Below are 15,997 nucleotides of genomic sequence, written 5' to 3'. Positions count from 1 at the left end.
CCACTGCTCCACCATGTCTGAGTGTGCAGTGCCAAGCAGACAGGAAGAAGGATGTTTGGCCAGTGGGCTCCTCTGCTTGGAAGGCTCAAAGCCAGTCAGGAAGATGTCGCAAGGGGGTGACTGGTGGGGCCCCTGAATTCTTACATTTTTCTCTACCTAAAAAATCCAGGCTCCAGTGAAGTCCACACAAACCTAAGAATTTAGTTTTAGACAAATCTGGCCTCCTCTTCCCACAGGTTATAACCATCACATTGAGAGGCTCCTAAAGAAATTGAAAATGACTCCCCAAATAATAGCTTGCTGGTAAAGGAATAGCTTACTTTAGGAATTATTTTCAGTTCACTGTTGTTTAGTCACTAAGTCATGTCCAATTCTTTTGCGACCCCATGGACTGTATACTGCCAGGCTCCTCTATCCATGTGATTTTCCAGACACTGATATTGGATTGGGTTGCCCTGTCCTCCTCCAGGGTATCTTCCCAACCCAGGGATTGAAACTGTGTCTCCTGCATTGACAGGGGGGTTCTTTACCACTGAGCCACCAAGGAAGCCCATTTTCAGCTCTTCTAAACTCCATGATGTTATTTCTTTTTTTGTTTGTTTGTTTATTTATTTATTTATTTATTTTAAAAATCTTTAATTCTTACATGTGTTCCCAAACATGAACCCCCCTCCCACCTCCCTCCCCATAACATCTCTGTGGGTCATCCCCATGCACCAGCCCCAAGCATGCTGTATCCTGCGTCAGACATAGACTGGTGATTCAATTCTTACATGATAGTATACATGATAGAATGCCATTCTCCCAAATCATCTCACCCTCTCCCTCTCCCTCTGAGTCCAAAAGTCCGTTATACACAGCTGTGTCTTTTTTCCTGTCTTGCATACAGGGTCGTCATTGCCATCTTTCTAAATTCCATATATATGTGTTAGTATACTGTATTGGTGTTTTTCTTTCTGGCTTACTTCACTCTGTATAATCGGCTCCAGTTTCATCCATCTCATCAGAACTGATTCAAATGAATTCTTTTTAACAGCTGAGTAATACTCCATGATGTTATTTCTAATGAGTAATTTTTAAATATCTTTACTCCATGAACCATACTTTGACTCAAATATGTTTTACTACAAACTTTGCTAATTTTCATCAAAAAAACTTTTTAGCAAATGCTGAAGAGAAATTAATAATTGCTCAGATACCTTCATAAGTCTCTACAAACTCACCAGAATTGTTTAAATCCTCTTTCAAAGCAAAAAATGTCTGTGGACAAGTTATTTCTTGACTCTTGACCCCGACTATCTGTTAGAAGCTCAAACCAGAACCTTTCAGGGTGAGTTTTTTCCATTTTTGAACATGAGGCTTTGAGAAAGGATTTTCCCGAAATTTTTAAAAACATGTCTTGAAACATGGTAAGATAAAGAAGCAAGTGCAGTGACTTTTTTCCATCTAAACTTCGCCTTAGAGTTTTACATCATTTTTTGAGAACTAAGTTTTAGAAAATAAATTTTCTGATATCCACAGTCTCAGATCTTTTCTTAGCCATGGCTTTTTGTAAATCATTTTAGGAGAAAGAAAGGGGGAGGTTTGCTTTCCTAATCTCTAAAATCTGGGTAACATAAGCTTGTCATGACGCAGCTGAGACTTAGATTTTCTGACCTCCAAAGTTGCTCCAGTCAGGAACTCAAGATAATGTGTGTGCAGAAGGTCCACTTCCTGTCACCTCTTGCTGCCTCTGCTGGTCCAGAGCATCACACCTTTCACCTGGGCCATCTCAGTTTCTCCCTACTCATTTCTCAATACCATGGTCCCCCATCTCCTACCGACTTGGCCCAACTGTCTCTTCTGTGCATGAATCGCATCAGGTCATTCCCTTTCAAAAGCCCTGCGAGAACTTTTACTGTACCCACGATACAAGTCAGTCTGTTTGCATAATTGCAAGGGCTTGAATGGTCAGGCCCCTGCCTGTTCCCTCAGACTCATCTCATGACCTGGAGAGCAGTCAGTCTTTTCTGTCAGGCTCTGTGACCTTCCCACACCTCTGCCAGCCAGGCTCACCATCCTGCCCTCACCAGCCTCAAGTTCTTTCACACCTCTGCCAGCCAGGCTCACCATCCTGCCCCTCACCAGACTCAAGGTCTTCAGGTGTCAACATAAATGTTGCCTCTTCAGAAAGGCCTCCTCTGACCACACTTTCTAAGTGAAACTCTTCTGCTTTTCATTCTGCACAATTGGCTCACTCTTTACTCTCCTCATAGTGCTACTTTCAACCTATAATTTAAAAATGTGTGTGTTCACTTCTTTATTGTCTGCCTCTCTCACTAGAGGGCAAGATACACATGGCCTGGAAATTTGCCAAGCACACAGTAGGATGTAAATATTTGCTGAATTAATAAATTCATGAATTTAATTGCCTATTGTATCTTAATGCATATGAATTACTCCTTTAATGAGTGTATGTCATATTCCTTACACATTCCCAGGCTCCACTGGCCTCTGTTCTGTCTTGTCATTTCCAGCCAAGGCGTCTGCTACAGGGATCAGAACTAGGAGGAAGGTTTCGCTATGGGTCGTTTCTCTAGAAACTGATGCCTGAATTAAAGGGGTAAGTGGTTGGCCAGCTTCACGTACTGCTGCATACGACAGTGCGGAGTGGAGGTCCAAGAGGCAGCTCCACTTAGGGGTCCAAGGAACACATGATTACAGAACAGTAAGTCTGTCTCTTTAGCTCCAGTGTATTTTTCATTGCTTTGAAAATGGTTGCTTCCTTCTACTCTGGTGACACCCCATTTCAATCTGAACACACAGCTCATATGCATACAAATGATGGAAAAAGGCTAGCATTGTATGAGGCACCTTCAGTTTAATGTGCAACATCCTAAGGCAGGGAACACAGACACTTTTCCTTCAACCGCAGACCAGTGGGGTTGAGACCAGACCTGACTGCCCCTCGCCTGCGCAGTGGGAGGAGTAGCTGCCCTTTCTCCTGGTTCCTCAGAGTAAATTAAACCAGCAAATCAAGTTAGACAGCACTTTAAGCACAACCCTTACTAATGCCACCACTGATTAATTAAAATGTCTCAAGCTGACTACCAATGAAATGGTGACAGGCCTCACTGCATGATGGGGCTTGAGGCCTGGCTCCTGGAGGTAGGTCTCCTTGTCTAGGACACTCTCACCCCCAGGACCACCTGGTACGCTCCTAATCAGATCTGTGTCAACAGAATTCTGGAGGAACTGATCCCCCCTTGTTGCTTCCCCCCGCCCGTCACACTGTACCAGGGCTAGGCTGTCAGCTCCAGAGAGACAGGGTTGCCATCAAACGACTGAGGGTCTCCTGGGCCTGGAAACGCAACATGGAATGAGACGATGACCACACGTCACACAACTGGACTCTGCCTAAAAACCAAGTCCAGCTATAACAGAGCATTTGCCGGCGATGAAGCTGTCTTGGGCACAACTGTCTCCCCCAGGACCATGGTCCCTCTATCACTGTGGAAAAGCATGTGTCAACAGAGGGGATATATTGTACATATATATACATATATATATGTACACACACACACACGTATAGCTGATTCACTTTGCTGTATAGCAGAAACTAACACAACATTGCACAGTAACTATACTCCAATACAATTTTTTTAAATACAAAAAAAAAGAAAGAAAGAAAGAAAGAAAGAAAAGCACCAGGGCCTCCGTCACTCTGCACTAAGTCCCCTAGCTCCTATCCCCCGAGCTCCCTGGGCCTCCCGAGTGGTCGGTGCTGCTGACAGCCCCTGGAGATGAGATGGGTCCCCTGGGTCCTCACACACGGACAGTGTGCTTGGGCAGCATTCATGTCAGCTTGTCCCCATCCTCTGGGTAGAGTCGAGCTGACATTAAAAAAAATTATTTTTCATATTTTGTGTTGCTCAATAATGAGTCCAGATTTCTTTGGAGATGGACCTCTAATTAATAAGTGTACAAGCTTAGTTCCACATACATGAAAAAAATTTTTTCTGACTCAGGACAAAACCAATGACTCAGCTGTCTAAAGCATCAAGAGGAGTAGAGCATGATTTAAAACCAAGAAAGGACAGGTCACTTCAGCATCTTCAAACAAAAGTTCATCCTTGGACTCAGAATCAAGACATTTTATCAACCAAGAAGGCAACTGCATCACAATAATGCCTTGCATTTACAGATATGTTCCTAACATGCCTTGTCAGAATATCACGTGACTTTGTGGGTCATCATAATCAAGAGGTCATTTGTATTAAATGATGGACAACAGCCACTGAATATTGAGCATGGAGACACTGCCCTACATACTCTAATATAGCACCTTGTTCAGTTACAGTCTCTCTGCAGGACAGATATTACTGTCTCCACTTTGCTAAATCTGAAGCCATGCCTGTCTAGGGCTCAAGCCAGCAAGTGTGTGTGCATGCTAAGTCGCTTTAGTCATGTCCGACTCTCTAAGACCCCATGGACTATAGCCCACCAGGCTCCTGTCCAAGGGATTCTCCAGGCAAGAATACTGAAGTGGGTTTTCATGCCTTTTTCCATGGGATCTAGCCAACCCAGGGATCAAACCCGAGTCTCTTACATCTCCTGCCTTGGAGATGTATTCTTTACCACTAGCACTTACCTGGGAAGCCAATAAAAACTCTGGTCTGGAAATGCTTGTGTTTTCCATACCCCATTGATTAGAAAGACAGCAGACCTTTTCCCCATAGACTAGAAACTCACCATTTCAAGAAATATATCTATTAAATCATATAAGTCATTAGAAAAAGCCAAAAATACATTACTATCACTCCATACTCAAACAACAATTAGTAATGACTTCTACTGAGTCTTTACAACCTTAAAATAGTATTCAATGTAAACATAACAAATTAGAGCAAGGAAAACTTGATCAGAAACAAAAATTTCAACCATGCCATTAAAGCATCTTTTGAGTTCAAGACATGCTAAGACATTCTGGTAATTACACAGGTTATTTTTAAAGGCTTAATATATTAGGGCTAGTAGAGTATCATTTACTTGCTCCTCCCTAACTCCAGTGACATTGCCAAGAAGGGGGTTGTCACTCACAGCAATCCTCCTCTCTGGCTGCAGGACTGCTGAACCAATCACAGTCCCCACAGAACCAACCTCTGGCTACTGTGGCTGATCCAAAGATGAACAAAACTCCTCTGGAATTCCTCTCTGGGATTTTACTAGAAACTCGAGAATGCTTCCTCCTGGGTTGGGAGAATGTGAGCCCGCTGGACTGATGGCCAGGGGTCCACCCTTAAAGAAACAGCCTGGCTTGGAAAGTGTGCTAAAGCACAGAGTGATTGGAGGGAGGGAGCTGAAAGGCGAGAGAAGGTTAGAGTCCAGATGAGAGAGAGAAAGAGAGAAGAGGGAGCACAGGAGGAGGAGAGGACACTGAAAAGACAGGGAGAAGGTGGCAGATACAGACACACGTGACCAATGCCCCCACCCAACCCCAGGCTGCGGTTAGGATTTCTGCAGTGAGGCATCCACAGACACCTTCCACCCTGTCCTCCGGAGGGCTAAGGAGCTCTCTCACCTGCCACGTGCTCCTCCTCAGTCCTCTGTTAAGAGCAAGCGAGCAGTGTGCAATGGACAGCACCTGTCACCTGCCCGTTAACACCACTACGAGATGAAATGAAGTCACCTCCAGCGAGCCAAAAAGCCCACTGGATTTTTTTAAGCACAGGAGGAAGTATAAAAAAAGGATCGGGTTGATTGTATGAGATATTCAGCGAGCATGTCCAATGCCTAAGATCTCATAAATGGTGGACTGTTGTCAACAGTGTTTCCTGGAGACCCAGCTCTATCTCAGGGACAAGGCCTTCGCCATTTCTGACAGTGAATGACTTGCTCCAGGCCAACATCATCTCCATGGGAGCCGCTCAGCACTTCTGGACAGGCCATGTGGTGAAGAGAGCTTGGATGAGAGACCCCCTGCGATCTCATGCCAGGACCTTAGCTGAGAACCCCTTGCTCACGTGTGTGCCCTCAGGCCCTCTCCACTCCTGCTCTGTCCGTGCCTACCTCTCGCCATTTCCACTCTGTCAGTATTGAGGTAGGAGACGGCGGGCCTCTGGGCCAGACACCTGGTATTGGTCAAGTGGAGTAAAATTCAAGCTTTGTTCTCACCCAGACACGCCAAGGACAAAGCTAATGGTAAAAGCTGAGTTCTGCTAAAGCAAAGAGGAAAGGTGCCCACTCCTGCGGTCAAGGAAGACTTCCCTGTCTGTACATGTTCACGAAGTCTTCTTTGGGGTTGAACAGGGAAGGGACCCCACCCCATAATAAGTGTGGACATGCACCCATAGGCCTCTATGGAGGGATGCATCTGAGAAGAAAGTTGCACACACATCCTTGGGAAGGTGCGTGGACCAGTTAGGTGTGAAGAAAGAAACAAGATAATTGGCCAAAGGTAAGCAAAGACCTAGAAGGGCTGTCCTATATAAGTGATTTAAACACGTCCAGGCTGTGTTCCTCCTCACTCACTCCGCACTCCTCTCCAGGTGTGTATCTCTGCCCTCCTCCTGAGCTGGATGAACAAACTGTTTTCCTGTGCGCTCTCCCATATGTTGTGCTTTGTATCTAATCATAAATGTTGGACCTGTTTTTACAGTTTTTGCCTCCTTGAAACAGTCTTGCTTACAAACAGGGGCAAGAGCCCGGGCCACTTTTACTTCTCACCTCTAGTCCCTGGTGGTCTAGTGGCTAGGACTCTTGGTTTTCATCCAGGTTCCCCAGGTTTAATTCCTGGGCAGGGAACTAGGATCTCTCCCTCTGAGATCAGTATCATCCCAGCTCCAGTGCAAAGTGAAACACTGATCTTTCTATATTGTTTCCCAGTGTGACTGAGCCCCAGGCCCTTCCCAGGCTTAGCTCAGAGCTGAAAGGAGGCATGCATGGAAGCAGGGAGCACCAGGAAGGGAGGCTGTCTGCGACATGCCAAAGTTAAAAACAGTTTCCTCCTCGCCATATTCCAAACTGAGCAAGCCTTGCTCGGTGAAAAGCTGGAAACATCCAAGTCTGAACAGTGGTCCAGACAGGCCCATGTTCACTCAGTTCTCTCCTGCCTCACCAGCCTGGACTCCTGGCACATGTCCTTTACATTAACCTGGGTGATGCATCTTGAGGTAGAACTGGTTCACTATCTCCAAGTAGTTGTTTACAGTGTTTCCCTTCCATTCAGACTGCTCTCTTTCCCATCCACTGGTCACTGAGGCAGACTTCCTGCTTTGATGGAGTCGCGGGCTCTAGGTAGGTAATTCTATTAGCGAGAACAGTCCATTTGCTCAGCAAGTGTCAGCAATTAATCTCACCTGATTTAAAGACTGATTGAAATCTACTTACAAGTGAAAACTAGGTGAGCCAGCATGGTTTTGTATGTAAGTAAGACCAAAATGAAGACGATATGAAAAAAAAAATTGTGGAACTTTGTGCTATGATGAATAAATTCCCTTAAGAGGTACGTTTTCTAAAGCAAAGTCCTTGTTAGGGTCAGGATGTGGGAAGTGCACTAATAGGCTCAGGATTAGGGTTTGGTTTCCCTTTCATTCTCCCTTCAGACCCCACAATTTGGGGACATGCTTCCCAACTTGGTAACAATGCACTTGTGTAAGCTTCATAGTCAAGGGACAGGACTTTATTCCATGTACTTTAGACGGGAAATTTCCCTTCATTTCTGAAGATATACTTAAGGAAATGTGATATGATCTGATAAGTCTTGAAAATATCTCTTAAAAATATTGATCATCTTTTTCTTGGTGACACCTGGGAGAAATTTTGATATGAATGGTGAAATGTGCGACAATATCCCATGAATTGAGCAAAAGTTAAACCAAACGGATTCATCTTACCTTATTAAGGTCTTTTGGAAATGAGTGGGTCTGTCATCCCAGCAGGGTTCTTTCACTCATCTTCTTGGCTGTCTGCTTCTGTGTGGCTTCCTCACCACATAACCTGGTCTACCGGACAGTGGTCCTGGCAAATCATCACCCCAGCTGCCCTTTGCAGCATCACAGCCACTGTGCTGACTCTTCTTATTTGAACTCCAAATACTGCCCAACCTCAGCACCCTCTTAGACTGGAAATCCCAGGGTGAGGACCTAGTTTTTCATTCAGGCTGTGAAAGTTGGCAACCCCTAACAGGTTACCCCTGAGAAAACACCAGTTTTAAAATGCCACTGTGTAAATGAAAAACACCTACCTTTCTTGTAGGATAAGTTTGTTCTCTTTCTTCCAAAAGTCTTTAAAGTCAGAGCTGAATTCATGCCAGATACCGAAGAAAACGTTTGGGGACACTTCCTTCTCTCCAAGTTTTGGTCTCATGAAGAAATACGCTGTAGTCTCCAAAAAGCTGTGAAAGCACACACACACACAAGTGTAAGAGCTATAATTACTTTCCAATATGGGGTATTCTTTCTTCATCCAAAGGCTGATTTCATTCAGGCAGTTACTATTACCAAGAGGACTCAACTCCTCAGGAGTTCTCTTAAGGTTTCATGTTAGAGTTTTTGGACACAGATGTTAGCAGCGGATAAGAGTCTTCCATAAACTATCTGGTAACTATCCAGGTAACTATCCCTTGTCCATCCATTTTCAAAATTAATCACTATGCATCTGACCTATTTCAGAAATGAACCTGTAATCAAGTTGGGACATAAGGGAAGCTGTGGGTCTATACCTTTTTTCTAGACTCTAAACAAATGAAATATCAGCCCTCTGCCCCTAAACTAACATGTATGTATATTGTACATGTTAGTTTAATACGTGTACATGTTATATAATATGTGTATTGTACTGCTTCTATACTATCTGACTTCCTGTATTCCTGATGGGGGAAAAATCAACAGCCCTGGGAGATACTGACAGAGGCTTCCCCTGAAGATCACGGTAACACAGCTGAGTGAGCATGAGCAGGGCAGCCAGCATCCTGACAGTGGCAACAGTGCCCATCTCCAGAAGATGCCATCAAGGCCGCTTCATATTACACGTACACGATGCTCAGAAGAGTTTCAAAGGGTTGACAGACAGCACACAACTAGTAAATCATCAATTTATGCTGCATTTTGATGTGGACCTCCCAGACTCCAGACGTGTGCACTGTTTCAGCCATCCAGTATGGTATTTTGTAATAACACTCAGAACTAAGGCAAATGATCTACATTTTTAAATACATAAATTTCAGGGGCAAAGTCTATTATAAACACTTAAGAGACACTGTCTAATTATAATGGTTTGAAATTTCTTTATATCTTGCTCCAAACAAAGAAAATAAAATCATTTATTACGTATATGAACTAATCGGAGTTTTGAAAAGAAACTGGGTATTTGATGAGATTAGAGATTATTATTATTGTTGGGAACGAAACTGCTGGTGGTTATTTTTTAAAGGGGATCTTTTAGAGATACATACTAAAATGTACATGGATGACATTATACCTGTTGAAGACTTGCTTCAAAACAGTGTGGGAGGGGGCACGCGGGCAGGGGTATAGATGGAACCAATTCAGGAGCTGCTGAGACTGGGTGATGAATGCATGATGATCACTGTACACTCTGTTTACTGCCTCTGAATCACAGTTAAGCTCTTCACCTGCATGGTGTTTAATTCACCTACCCCTGCTTCCTTTAGCAAAGTATCAAATCATTGTCTTCTATTTCTGGCATCCCAGATGTCTTATTATTGGATTTTCCTTGAGGTCCTAAGAGCATACGCAGATTTCTGCATCTATAAATAATATTCTCTCAGCCATGCAGACTCATTGAAAGACGCCATTATTTATATACAAAAATGTTCCCATGTCCTCACTCATTTTAAAATCTGGCTTCATAGACCACCATTCCACTACTTTTCTCTCAAGAGTCTCTGATCTAAACGTATAATTTTTAGCAATTTTCCTTCTCATGACCTAAAATAATGGAACCATTACTATCTTGTTTACTTGAGCTTGAAAGTGAGAAATTATTAACAGCTTTCTTTTGCTCCTTTAGGTTAAACTGATGCAAACTGAATTAAATATATTCCATTTTCCCCTTACAAAAGTCTCAGGAGTTTACAGGAGACAGCTGACATAATGGTCACCTATTTCATGGCCTAAGTTTGCATTAACTTTAGATTAAAAAAAAAGTTGAGAAGATAATATAGAGAATTCCAATACAGCCTCCATTCAGCTTCTCCTAATATTAACATCTCACACAACCACTAAGAGATAACACTGAAAATGAGAGGATTCTCTTGTGAGGAGCCATTGCAAACTATCTGCTGAGTAAAGTGAGTGAAACTGTATAGATGAGTGGGGAGGACAGGTAAGGGTGGTCACCCCACTGTGGTGCTGGCCTGCTGACCCTAAGAGACACAGACAGACACACAAAGGTATATATATTTAATTGAAGTACAGTATTGTGGTAATTTCAGGTATACATCATAGTGACCCAGTTATTTTTTCAGATGCCTTTCCATTATAGTTTATTACAAAATACTGACTATAATTTCTAAAATACTGACTATAAAGTAGGTCCTTGTTGCTAATCTATTTTATGCACAGTGGTTGTATCTGCTAATCCAAAACTTCTATTTACTTATATCACATGTAAGTAAGATCATAAGAGTATTTGCCTTACTCTGCCTGTTGGTTTCAACGGGTATAATATTCTCTAGTCATGTCTAGCTCTTTGCAACCCCGTGGACTGCAGCACGTCAGGCTCCTGTTACTCACCATCTCCTGGAGTTTCCTTAAATTCATGTCCATTGAATTGATGATGCCATCCAACCATCTTATCTTCTGTCACCCCCTTCTCCTGCCTTCAGACTTTCCCAGCATCAGCATCTTTTCCAATGAGTTGGCTCTTAAAATCAAGTAGCTGAAGTATTGGAGTTTCAGCTTCAGCATCAGTCCTTCCAATGAATATGCAGGACTGATTTCCTTTAGGATTGATTGGTTGGTTCTCCTTGCAGTCCAAGGGACTCTCAAGAGTCTTCTCCAACACCACAGTTCAAAAGCATCAATTCTGTGGCACTCAGATTTCTTTATAGTCCAACTCTCACATCCATACTTCCGATGATTACTGGAAAAACCATAACTTTGGCTATACAGACATTTGTCAGCAAAGTGATGTCTCTGCTTTTTAATATGGTATCTAGGTTTTTCACATCTTTTCTTCCAAGGAGTAAGCATCCCTTAATTTCATGGCTGCAGTCACCATCCACAGAGATTTCGGAGCCCAAGAAGACAATCTGTCACTGTTTCCACTTTCCACTATTTTCCCATCTATTTGCTACTGTTTCCACCTTTTCCCCATCTATCAGGTGAAATAATGGGCTGGATAAAGCACAAGCTGGAATCAAGACTGCCAGGAGAAATATCAATAACTTCAGATATGCAGATGACACCACCCTTATGGCAGAAAGCAAAAAGGAACTAAAGAGCCTCTTGATAAAGGTGAAAGAGGAGAATGAAAAAGCTGGCTTAAAATTCAGCATTCAAAAAACTAAGATCATGGCATCCAGTCCCATCACTTCATTGCAAATAGATGGGGAAACAATGGAACAGTGACAGACTTTATTTTCTTGGGCTCCAAAATCACTGCAGATGGTGACTGCAGCCATGAAATTAAAAGATGGTTGCTCCTTGGAAGGAAAGCTTTGACAAACCTAATGTGATAATCACTCAGTCACGTCCAACTATTTGTGACTCCATGGACTGTAGCCCACCAGCCTTCTCTGTCCATGGAATTCTCCGGGCAAGAATACTGGAGTGAGTTGTCATGCCCTTCTCCAGGGGATCTTCCTGACCTAGGGATTGAACCTGGGTCTCCCGCATTGCAGGCAGATTCTTTACCAGTGACAAACATAGACAGTGTATTAAAAAGCTGAGATATTACTTTGCTGACTAAGGTCTGTATAGTCAAAGCTATGGTTTTTCCAGTAATCATGTATGGATGTGACAGTTGGACCATAAAGAAGACTGAGTGCCAAAAAATTGATGCTTTTGACCTGTGCTGTTGGAGGAGACTCTTGAGAGTCCCTTGTACTGCAAGGAAATCAAACCAGTCAATCCTAAAGGAAACCAATCCTGTATATTCATTGGAAGAACTGATGTTGAAACTGAAGCTCCAATAGGTTGGCTGCCTGAGGCGAAGAGATGACTCATTAGAAAAGACCCTGATGCTGGGAAAGATTGAAGGCAGGAGTGGAAGGGGATGACAAATGATGGGATAGTTGGATAGCATCACTGACTCAATGGACATGAGTTTGAGTAAGCTTTGGGAGATGGTGAAGGTCAGGGAAGCCTGGTATGCTGCAGTCCATGGGGTCACAAAGAGTTGGACATGCCTGCAGGATTGAACAATATTTGCCATGAGGTGATGGGACCGGATGCCATGATCCTAGTTTTCTGCATGTTGAGTTTTAACTCAGCTTTTTCATTCTCATCTTTTACCCTCATCAAGGGGCTCTTGAGTTCCTCTTCACTTTCTGCCTTGGGTGGTATCATCCGCATATCTGTGGTTACTGACATTTCTCCTGGCAATCTTAGTTCCAGCTTGATCTTCATCCAGCCTGGGCTTTTGCATGATGTGTTCTGCATAAAACTTAAATAAGCAGAGTGATAAAAATAGCTTTGACGTACTCCTTTCCCAGTTTTTAATCAGTTTGTTGTTCCATGTCTAGTTCTAACTATTGCTTCTTGACTTGCATACAGGTTACTCAGGAGACAGGTAAGTTGCTCTGGTAACCCCATTCTTTTAAGAATTTTTCACAGTTTGTTGTGATCCACACAGTCAGACTTTAGCATAGTAAATGAAGCAGAAGTAGATGATTTTCTGGAATTTGCTTGTTTTTTCTATGAGCCAGTGGATGTTGGCAATGTGATTTCTGGCTCCTCTCCCTTTTTAAAATTCAGCTTGAACATCTGGAAGTTTTCGGTTCACATACTGTTGAAGCTTAGCTTGAAGGATTTTGAGCATAACCTTGCTAGCATGTGAAATGAGTGCAGTAGTTTGAACATTCTTTGACATTACCCTTCTTTGGGATTGGCATGAAAACTGACCTTTTCCAGTCCTGTGGCCACTGCTGAGTTTTTTCTTTCACATTGAGTGCAGTACAGCATTATCTTTTAGGATTTGAAATCATACAGTAACCCTATTTTTAGTTTTCCAAGGAACCACCATAATGTTTCCCATCGAAGCTGCACCAGTTTACATTCCCGCCAACAGTGTAGGGGGGTTCTCTTTTCTCTATACTTTCTCCAGCATTTATTATTTGCTGACTTTTTGAAAATGGCCATTTTGACAGGTGTGAGGGGATATTTCACTGTAGTTCTGATTTATGTCTCTCTAATAATTAGCCACATGAGCATTTTTCATGTGCCTGTTGGCCACCTCTAAGTCTTCTTTGGAGAAATGTCTCTTTAGCTTTTCTGCCTACTTATTGGCTGGGTTGTTTGTTTCTTTAATACTGAGTAATACGAGCTACTTGTATATTTTCCATGATAGCACTCTGTTGGTTGCATTATCTGAAGATAGTTTCTCTCCTTCTGCAGGTAGCCTTTTCATTTTCTTTAAAAATTTTTATGGTTTCCTTTGCTGTGTGGAAGCTTTTAAATTTGATTAGGTCTCATTTATTTTTTTTAATATTTATTTATTTCTAGCTATGCTGCCTCTTTGTTGCTGTACTCAGGCTTTCTCTAGTGGTGGCGAATGGGGACTACTTTCCATTTGGGGTGTATAGGTTTTTCATTGTGGTGGATTCTCTTTTGTGGAGAATGGACTCTAGAACACGGGCTCAGTAGTTGTGGTGCATGAGCTTACTTGATCCGCAGCAGATGGGATCTTCCCCGTTCAGGGATCAAATCCATGTCCCCTGCATTGGCAGGTGAATTCTTAACCACTGGTCCACCAGCAAAGTCCAGGTCTCATTCATTTTTTATTTAGTTAATTAATTTAAAAAGTTTATTTATTAAAAAATTTTTATTTACTTTTATTTTTTTTCAATTTTTAATTTTAAAATTTAATTACTTTTTATATTATTATTTTCATTTTATTTATTTTAATTTTATTTAATAAACTATTTAAAAATTTTATTTGGCTGTGCTGGGTCTTAGCTGTGGCACACAGGATCTTAGTTGCAGCATGTGGGATCTAGTTCCCTGACCACAGATCAAACCTGGGACCTCTGCATTGGGAAGACAGAGTCTTAACTACTGGACCACTAGGAAGTCCTGGTCTTATTTATTTTTGCTTTTATTTCTTTTGCCTTGGAAGATTGATCTAAGAAAATGTTGCTGTGATTTATGTCTGAGAATGTTTTGCCTATGTTCTCTTCTAGGAGTTTTATGATGTCATGTCTTGTATTTCAGTCTTTAAACAGTTTTGAGTTTATTTTTGTATCTGGAGCGAGGGAGTGTTCTAAAAACACAAATTAGTAATGTAAATAATGAAAGAAGGGTTGTCACTACTAATTCCATTGACATTTAAAGAAATGCTATGAATAATTCTTTGACAAAAATTTTGATAATTTAGATAAAATAAGTCAAATCTTGGAAAGACACTAAATATTAGCAATCTCACAGTGGAAATAATCTGAAAATGTACATCTATTAAAGAAATTAAGTCAATAATTTATAACCTTCCAGAAAACAAACCACAAGGCGTAGGTGATTTCCCTAGGGAATTCTATCACATCCTTATAGGGGGGAAAAATGAATCTCTCTCAGAAAGTAGCAGCAGAAGAAAGAGTACCTAACTCATTCTATGAAGCCAGCAACTGTCTCATACCCAAACAAGATAATGATATTACAAGAAAAAAAAAGTGCAGGCCAATATGCCTCTTGAGAATCAATTAAAAAATTCACAACAAAATTAGCCAATAGAATTCAACATGAATAAAAAGAGCTATATACCATGACCAAGTGATGTTTATTCTAGTTATACAAATGAGTTCAATACTCAAATCTAAAAATTTAATCTACTGCATCAAAAAACTAAAGAAAAAATCATATGATGATATTAATTTATGCAGGAAAGTTATTTGACAAAATACTCTCAGCAAACCAGGGATAGAGAATTTCCTTGACTTAAGAAGAACATCTACAAAAGAACTCCTAGAGCTAACACCATACTGCTGCTGCTGCTGCTAAGTCGCTTCAGTTGTGTCCAACTCTCTGCGACACCATAGATGGCAGCCCACCAGGCTCCTCCGTCCCTGAGATTCTCCAGGCAAGAACACTGGAGTGGGTTGCCATTTCCTTCTCCAATGCATGAAAGTGAAAAGTGAATGGGAAGTTACTCAGTCGTGTCTGACGCTCAGCGACCCCATGGACTGCAGCCTTCCAGGCTCCTCCGTCCATGGGATTTTCCAGGCAAGAGTACTGGAGTGGGGTGCCATTGTCTTCTCTGAACAACATACTAAATGTTAAGATACTGAAATTTTTCCTTCTAAGAATGGTTTTAAGTCTAGAGTGCCCTCTCTTTTACTTCTGTTTCACATCACCCTGGAAGTTGTAGCTAATGCAATAAGACAAGAAAAGTAAATAGGGTTTACAGATTGGGAGGGAAGAAGTAAAACTGTATTTGCAGATGAATGTGCCTACGTAGGGGCTTCCCTGGTAGCTCAGCTGGTAAAGAATCCACCTGGTATGCAGGAATTGAATTGACCCAGTTCAATTCCTGGGTCAGGAAGATCCCCTGGAGAAGGAGTAGGCTACCCATTCCAGTATTCTTTGGCTTTCCTGGTGGTTCAGACAGCAAAAATCTGCCTGCAACACAGAAGACCTAGGTTCAATCCCTGGGTCTGGAAGATTCTCTGGAGGAGGGCATGGCAACCCACTCCAGTATTCTTGCCTGAGAATCCCAATGGATAGAGGAGCCTGGAGGGTTACAATCCTTGCGGTTGCAAACAGTCAGACATGAGTGAACAATGAAGCACACAGCACAGCATGTCTATGCAGAAGTGCCAAAGAATCTACAAAATAATTCCTGG

General features: G+C 42.1%; 1 protein-coding gene across 1 annotated transcript in view; it reads right to left on the bottom strand.

Moving 5' to 3' along the window:
* FMN2 (formin 2) overlaps window positions 1–15,997 on the bottom strand; it is a 350,878-nt gene that overhangs the window by 15,644 nt on the left and 319,237 nt on the right. Inside the window, exon 17 of the mRNA XM_068983086.1 lies at window positions 8,225–8,374. Coding sequence (XP_068839187.1) covers window positions 8,225–8,374 — 150 coding nt within the window. The remainder of the gene's footprint in view (window positions 1–8,224; window positions 8,375–15,997) is intronic.

This window comes from Capricornis sumatraensis, chromosome 10 (assembly GCF_032405125.1).
Source record: "Capricornis sumatraensis isolate serow.1 chromosome 10, serow.2, whole genome shotgun sequence".
Lineage (NCBI taxonomy): Eukaryota > Metazoa > Chordata > Mammalia > Artiodactyla > Bovidae > Capricornis > Capricornis sumatraensis.
Note: the sequence above shows the minus strand (reverse complement) of the source record. Positions and strands in the feature narration are given on the sequence as shown.